Here is an 8,970-nt window from a genome sequence, read left to right as displayed (position 1 = left end):
TAGACAAATAATTGCATTAATCCATAGGAATCAGCAGAGCTCCTAACCTTAACCTAGGAGGTTTAGCTGCTCATACTGTATAGAGAATAATGTATATGTGCTTTTTCCCTTCTGGGAGGCCTAATCCTCAGGAAGAAGGAAGTCCCTTATTTATAATAAAAATTCTAAGACTAAACCTAAAAGATATTGTTTTAAATTACAAAAAGAAAATAAAATAAGCTAAGAAGTGCTAAAATCCACTTTGGAGCCCACTTGGTGAGTGTTTGGGCTGAGCTTGGCATCCAACTTGGTTGAGTGGGCATTGAACGCCCACTAGAGAGTGTCCACGCTGCTTCATTGCTCCCTTGGTGGTGTTGAACGCCCAAAAGGTTGGTCCTGTTTGGGCGTTGAACGCCAGAAAGGGGGTAGTTTGGGCGTTCAACGCCCGTTTTGGGTAGTCCAATCCAAAAAAAAGTATAGACCATTATATATTGCTGGAAAACCCTGGAAGTTAGCTTTCCAACGCCGTTAAGAGTGCACCAATTGGATCTCTGTAGCTCTAGAAATGCTCGTTTGAATGCATGGAGTTTAGGATTTGACAACATCTGCTATCCTTTCGTCGCCTCTGAATCAAACTTTGCCAAAACTTGCCGATTTCACCAAAAAATAACCTAAAATCATAAGAAAAACACAAAAGTTCAAAGCAGTATCCAAAATGTGAATTTTTCACTAAAACCTATTAAAACATAATAAAACTTAAGAAAATATACTAAAAACACTAAGAAAACAGTGCAAAAAAGCGTATAAATTATCCACTCATCATATATCTTCCTGATGAGGGTAACGTGCTCCTTGTCCCATATAAAATTCAGCTGCACAAAAAAAATTAAATTTAGTTAATCAAAATATATCGTATTAAACAAAATAGAAGATATAAACTAGCTAAGAAGGTTTGACTATATTGAGTTTTTATTGCCCACTTCTGAAACCTTCGCTCTTTGGTCTCAAACCTATTAACAATTCACAAACAAAACAATATGGCAATATAAATTAAAACTTCAAAAGCAAATAACCATAATATATAAAGATTTTTTTAGAAATTTTGGCAGAGTTTCATCTATAACTAGAATGCGACACAAACTCTATCCATCAATAATTAACTTAAACAGCACAAATTTTCAACAATCAATGAACAATAATCAATAATCAAGAAGCAACATCCATAAATCCACTAAACTAGAATCAATAATCAATAATTAGGATATATCAAACACTTTCAACAATTCAAACCTACAACCCTAAATCCATTGAAACTAGAATCAACTATCAAGAATCACTAATCACGATATATCAAACACTTTCAGTAGTTCAAACCTACAACCCTAAATCCATTAAAACTAGAATCAATAATAAAAAATCACTAATAACAAGTTATCAAACACTTTCAGCATATAAAAGACTTAAAGTAGTACTTCCGTTGTTCCGCCATCAGGCCAAATCGTTATCCGTACAATGGGAGGTGGTAGAGGGGCATCAGTTGGCTGGCTTCTATGAGAGGATTCCGGCGCTGCAGTGTCCATCACTGGAGGCGACGTCGCCGAGACAGTGGGCTGCTGAGAGGATGGAGGCAGCGTCATTGCCGTCGACGCAGATGCAGGGATGTATTTGGGGTTAGGGACCTTTATGAACAGCTGGTCCGATGCACCTGCAACCTGAGATGTCACCGGGGTAGTTGGAGTAGAGGGAGAGGATCCAGAATTCCCAGGGGTATCGGCAGAAACCCTCCCTCTACCACGACCACGACCATTAGGCTGATTTGCAATACCTCTATCTATCGTCATGTCTACAAAGAGCATACCGATTAAAAATGTGCTAAACATATTCACAACATCATTCAAAATGCTTAATTAAAATAAACTACATTAAACTTAGTTAAAAAAATACATTATCTATTGTAATCAAAGAAAACAAAAGAGGTAAGTGCACATTCTAACTTCACAAACATTTAGCAATATATATTACTACATGTATAATTTTGTCCGTATACAAATAAAAAGTCATTCATAAGTCATTTAAAATGATTTCATATTTGATATTTTTTAAATTTACTGTCATTTTCACTCTTAAATCATATTGAAAATTAATGTGACTTATTATCGGAGTCTTTAATCAAAACCAAACAAAGAGAACAAATCAATAATAATCAACACAAATCAACAATAATAAAAAATTCAGAACAAAAAATCAACATTATAAATTATAGTAACTAATTCAGAACATATCAACAATAATTAAACATGTTTTAGTTAGAATCGGAACAAATCAGAACTAAATAAGGAACATAAATTAGAACATGTTCTAATCAAAATTGAAATTAAACAAGTTTAGTACCCTAAGTTCAAAACAAGTTCAGTACCCTAAGTTCAGAACTAAATAAGGAGCAGAAATCAGAACATGTTCTAATTAAAATTGAAACTAAACAAGTTCAGTACCTTAAGTTCAGAATTTTAGAAAATCTTAAGTTCAAAACAAGTTCAGTACCCTAAGTTCAAAACTAAATAAGGAACAGAAATTAGAATATGTTCTAATTAAAATTGAAACTAAATAAGTTCAGTACCCTAAGTTCAAAATTTTAGAAAATCTAGTTCAAAACAAGTTCAGTACCCTAAGTTAAGAACTAAATAAGGAACAAAAATCAGAACATGTTCTAGTTAAAATTGAAACTAAACAAGTTCAATACCCTAAGTTCAGAATTTTAGAAAACCCTAAGTTCAAAACAAGTTCAGTACCCTAAGTTCAAAACTAAATAATCAATAATAATCAGAAATCTCAAAACAACAAATAAACCTTATAAATTATATCAACAAATCAGAATTTCTGAGAACCCTAAGTTCAAAAGCATTACCTGAAAAAGAGCACCAGAGCTGAGAAGAAGCAGCATAGGCAACGACAGCAGCGGCAGGAGCAGCAGCATTGGCGGCGGTAGAAGCAGCGGCGTTGGCGATGGCGGCAGCAGTGGTAGCAGCTCGTTCAAAATCTGGCACCTACAATGGTGACGACGAAAACAACAAGGAGTGGCTCCTGGAGAGGAGTGGGCTACAGTGGAGATGAGAGGGGTAGAGAGAGAGTAGGAGGCAAAAGGGTTAGAGAGAGAGACAAATTCGAATGAGGGAGAAGAGGGTTCGCACTTTAAATTTACGAAACAATTACTGTCGGTTTTACCATCGAAAAAATCCGACAGTAACATATTACGGATCGCTAAAACGAAGCATTTCACTCAGTGGGTTTACTGTCGGATTTTTCTGCCGGTAAATCCGACGCGCTATTTTTTTCCCTCCAATTATTATCACCGAAAGCTTTATCGTCGGAATCGTAAATCCGTCAGAAATAATTTGACCTGACGAATTTGACGCCTAATCCGTCGGTAAATCTGCCGATAAAGCCGTGGCTACTCTGCGACGCTAAATCCGACGGTACTCAGCGTTTTTCTTACCGTGTTTATTCATTTTATTTTTTGAGATTTTCTTGGTTGAAAATAATTAATAAATATATGGTTTGAGAAAAAAAATTATAAAATAGAACATCTTTAATGATTTTATAAATTGTAAAAAGATTATATTATAGTTCATTTTGGTTAAGTTATCAAAATTTAAATTAAATGAATAGTTAAATTTAATTATAATAAATCAACCTATTTTAATTAATAATAGTGTGGCATCTAACAAGAAATAACTTACTCTTTAAAATAAAAAAAGTGTGATAGAATTTACCTAAAAATAAATGGACCACTCTTGCAAAGTAGAATTCCAACACAATGTGTAACAAAAATAGTAAAATACTACATGTACACACAAAATTTAATTATTATGTATGTTTTTATAAATATATATTATGTTTAATTTATTTTCAATATATATTTTATACGGTTAACTAATATTTAATATACACGTAATATAATTGCATATGCAATCATTTTATATATATTAAAATGAGGTATAAAAATTAACTTTTCTAAATAGTAAATATTAGTCAATTATTTTTTATTGTAAATTTTTTAGAAAACTTAAGATTTAGTATTTAAGATTTAAAATTTTAAAAAATTAATTGATATTAGCTTTAAAAAAGTTAGGTTTTTAAGATAGTGTTTGTTTTTAGAGAATAAAATTAAAATTAAGAAACTAAAATTCAGTATCGTGTTTGGTGACTAGAGACTGAAACTAAAATTTTAGTTCAGAATATAAAATTTCAATCCCTTTAATATTCCTAGAAACTGATAATACAAACAATTAAAATTTTTTAAAGACAAAGACTGAAACTTTAACATTTTCTTTAATAATTAAGATATTTTAGTAAATATTTTTATTTCATCTCTATTTTTATTTATCTTGAACCAAATAGGATATATTGAGACATAACTTAATTTTGTATACACTAAATATAATCAATAATACTAAGAAGGCAAAAAAATAGTCAAAATTTATCTTATTTAATATTTATTAATTATTATAACAATTAATGAATATTAAATAAAATAAATTTTAACAATTTTTTACTAATTCTTCTTATTACCATATATTTCTAAAATATAATATAAAAATTTAATTCAATAGTTTTTCAATTTCTATTTTTTCGTCTTTATCTTTCGATTTCAACTACCTTTTCAAACACAGCTAATTGAACTCATGTTGTTGAACCATAATGACACAAAATAGAGGTTACAACTTACAAGATGTGTTACATTTGCATTTATACTGTAACTTAATCACTATTGATAGAAAACTAAAAACGTTTTTCCAGAAAAGCTATTTTAATGTTGGGTAATGCTAGGGAAACAAATAAAAAGCAGCCATAACTTATCTTATTTAGCATTCATTAATTGTCGTAACAATTAATAAATGTTAAATAAGGCAAGTTATGGCTGTTTTTGGCTAATTTTCTTTGGTTACTGATATGTACCGTATACCTTGGCCTCCAAACCGAACATATATCTCGGATAAGGACGCCACTTAATAACAAACCCACCAAATCAGGATGAACTCAAATAAGCTCGGAAAGTAACCAACACTTCAAAACGTTATTATCATAACCACGGAAGTTACGGAGAATTACGTAAAATGCGATAACCGAACATACTAAGAACGCCTATATAAACACATGAATAACCTCGGAGAAGGTCAGGTCACAGAACTCACTCTGATTTACTCCTCTTATTTTCTCATAACTCACATTCTTACTTGAGCGTCGGAGTCCTTTTTGCAGGTGCTCCCGCCGCGGAGTTCCAACCTAGCCGACGTATACCTCTCCCACCTGAGCATAACACCAGGCAGAAGGAGCCACTATACCTCGGCCCTATACGCACGGAATATTTGGCGCCCACCGTGGGGCCTGAATTAATCTAACCCCACCTTTATTCCCACATTACACCTATTCCTTTTCTTTCGTGCAGGGATTTCTAACTTTTCAGGCATGGCTGAAAACGGAGCTCAATCCTTCAACCAAGCCGAGCTCTTAGCCCAGATGGCCGAACTTCAAGCAGAAGTCCGCCGGCTCTCCGAGCTCTCCACATAGAATAATGCAGGAAAACGTGAGGAGGGCAACTCTAAAAACTCGGCCTTGGGAAACTCGGACCCCTTGAGTATAACCCCGTCGAAGGAAAAGCTGACGCTGGACAACCCCTTTTCCGAAGAAATTACAAACTTCCAGATACCTAAAAATTTCGTTTTACCTAACTCTCTAGAACCTTATAAGGGGATTGGTGACCCCCGATCTCACGTTAAAAAGTTTCAATCTATGATATTCTTTAACGGCACTAATAATGAACCTATATTATGTCGTTCTTTTCCCACTTATCTTGACGGCGCTGCTTTACTATGGTTCTCAAAATTGTCTACAGGATCGATCTCGTCCTTTGAGGATTTAGCAAGATCCTTTATTGACTACTTTGCCGCCTCGAGGATATACGTCCACGGATCAGATTATCTCAGGACAATAAAGCAAGGACAACACGAGAGTCTCAAAGATTACCTAACCCGATTCGCGGAAGCCACCATGGAGATCCCAGATTTGGACCCTAACGTCCACTTACACGCTCTCAAGACCGGACTCAGACCAGGAAAATTTAGAGAAACAATAGCAATCACCAAACCCAAAACGTTGGAGGAGTTCCAAGAAAGAGATGCATGTCAAATGGAGATCGAAGAATTGCGAGAGGCACAAAAGTCGGACAAACAACCAACCAGAAAGGAGGAAGAAAAGGCATTCAAACCGAGCAGAAGGGACCAAAAGAAACCCTTCAAGCTCACTCCGAAGTTTGACACCTATACCAGATTTAACACAAAAAGGGAAAATATAATCAAGGAAATCCTCCATGCCAAAATAGTCAAACCCCCAGTCAGAGCTGGAAGCTATCAAGATCAACGGTTCGTGGATAGAAGCAAGCACTGTGCTTTCCATCAGAAGTACGGGCATACGACGGACGAATGCGTAATAGCCAAAGACTTGTTAGAAAGGTTAGCTCGGCAAGGACTCCTGGATAAATATGTCAAAGGATGGAAAAACAGGGAAAAGAAATAACCTCAAAAAACCAAAATAACTGTAAAATACCTGAAGAAAGCGACTGATGCCAGCTCGCCCAACTTCGTTAATCATTTTTGAGTCCTCAGGAAAACGACACAGCTCATCGGCGAGGGTAGCAAACGAAAAAAACCTCGACCACAACGATCTCATATTATCATCCTCACGGTAAGCATGAAGCCATTTTTGAGATTCATAAGCAGCCTCGACGATTGGCAAAATAGGCAAATCCCCCTATTTGCTCTCAGCAAGCTCGGCCTCCTTCTTGGCCCTCTTTCTTTTTTGCCGAGGATTCACCTCGGAGGGAACAGCAACACCATCCTTTTTTATGTTCGTCGACCCTTCCTTCTCTGCCTTCTTCCTCTGACTGAAAAAGGACTTCAATCCAGCGGTGGTTATGGTCGGCGCCTTCTCAACTGAAAAAACAACAAACACGTCAGACAGAACTACATAACAGCATCAAAGAGCATTCATCAAAGTGAATTACCTAGGTAATCCAACACGCTTTCCTTATCAGTATCCCACTTTAACAATTCCGCAACAGACAACAGCCCTGCTGATTCTGACACCTCTAATAAAAACTCAAACATAATACTCTTATCAGACACCCTATCATCTACATCAAGAACCTGAATAGGATCGGGAGACCAAGAAACTAGGAACCTCTCCTCCAAAAACTCATTTAGGTAAAAAGGAAACTCCTCCTCTACACTCCTAATTTTCACAAACATTGTCTTGAAATCCTTAAAAGATGACTTATAAAGGAAAAAGACAGTACGGCGAGGGTGGCTACTAAGGTTTATCTACACACCACGTCTAACACCTTTAGTCTGAAACAAAGAAAAGAAGACTGCAAGGGAAGGAGGGCACTCCAGGAGGTCCATTAAATTCTCAAAAGCTCTAACAAAATCCCATGAGTTAGGGTGCAATTGGGACGGTGCACAGTTCAGCCAAAACAAAACACCACATTCAAAGTCAGTAAAAGGAAGACGAACCCCGAGCTCAGTAAACAAACATGAATAACAGTAAAAGTAAGACCACCCATCAACTCTCTCACATACGCGATCATCCTTACTACAAGGCAAAAACTCTACTCTCACATTCTGCCCATCCCTAACCCACACATTAGACCCCAACGCCTTCACCGACTCGGTATCACAAAACTGAGATACACAACACCTCACCTGCTCGTTTACCCAGCTACAAGGATTGTCATCCGCCACAACAGTCTTACCCTTTTCCATTATAAGGAAACAGCAAAACAATAACAACAGAAAAGAAAAGGAACAAACCAGAAGATGTCAAAACCTACCTTTGCTACTCATCTTTTTCTCCAAAAAATGCTTAGAGTGAAGAAACAAAAAAGTTAAACTGGGGGCTCCCCAAAACAGGCCAGGTAATAAAAACAAAAGGGAAACCGAAACGGTTTTCTTTTTACATTCATTCATAACCGCCCCAATCTCAACCATCCATTTATTACATCAACATCCAACGATTGCAAATTCCTTTGAAAAATGGGCCACGAGTTGCACATCAATCATTTCCAGCGCGGGAAACGAAGCGCTAATTATAAATGCCACAAATTCACATTCCCAACGAAAACCAAGGTAAGCTCGGGGGACAGCACTACCCTTAGAAGAAAAATTCTCGGCCGAGGTAAAACTCAAAAGCTCGCCTTTGTTTTCTTACAACAAAGCAAGCTTGGGGGCTATGATATGTACCGTATACCTCGGCCTCCAAACCGAGCATATATCTCGGATAAGGACGCCACTTAATAACAAACCCACCAAATCAGGATGAACTCAGATAAGCTCGGAAAGTAACCAACACTTCAAAATGTTATCATCATAACCACGGAAGTTACGGAGAATCACGCAAAATGCGATAACCGAACATACTAACAACGCCTATATAAACACATGAATAACCTCGGAGAAGGTCAGGTCACAGAACTCACTCTGATTTACTCCTCTTATTTTCTCATAACTCACATTCTTACTTGAGCGTCGGAGTCTTTTTTGCAGGTGCTCCCGCCGCAGTGTTCCAACCTAGCCGACGTATATTTCTCCCACCTGAACATAACACCAGGCAGAAAGAGTCACTGTACCTCGGCCCTATACGCACGGAACAGTTACCAAACATCTCGGTTTAATATCTGCCTTTTGCAAATATAATCATCGCTTCAATCGGTATCCTTCCATATCTTCTCGTAAATTTCATACCAGCAGAAAGATTTGCCTCTACTACTCTATATTTATAAAAAATAGGGATTGCGTCCATGACTCTATGTCCAATCTTTGGTGGCCTCTTTCGTTAGGTAATTACTCTATGAGAAATGTTAGGATTAGGTTAATTTTAACAAATATTATAGTAAGTTGTTAATTAAGTTTAGGATAAAGAATACTTTTTGTTCTTGAA

At 36.3% G+C, this 8,970-nt stretch overlaps 1 protein-coding gene across 1 annotated transcript; it reads left to right on the top strand.

Annotated features, from left to right (window-relative positions):
* The first annotated feature begins 5,769 nt into the window (after positions 1 to 5,769).
* On the top strand, positions 5,770 to 6,552 carry LOC107610768 (uncharacterized). The gene has a single exon (XM_016312770.1). The coding sequence runs from the start codon at positions 5,770 to 5,772 to the stop codon at positions 6,550 to 6,552; it is 783 nt and encodes a 260-aa protein (XP_016168256.1).
* The last annotated feature ends 2,418 nt before the right edge of the window (positions 6,553 to 8,970 follow it).

Source organism: Arachis ipaensis, chromosome B8, assembly GCF_059453495.1.
Source record: "Arachis ipaensis isolate K30076 ecotype BB chromosome B8, ASM5945349v1, whole genome shotgun sequence".
Lineage (NCBI taxonomy): Eukaryota > Viridiplantae > Streptophyta > Magnoliopsida > Fabales > Fabaceae > Arachis > Arachis ipaensis.
Note: the sequence above shows the minus strand (reverse complement) of the source record. Positions and strands in the feature narration are given on the sequence as shown.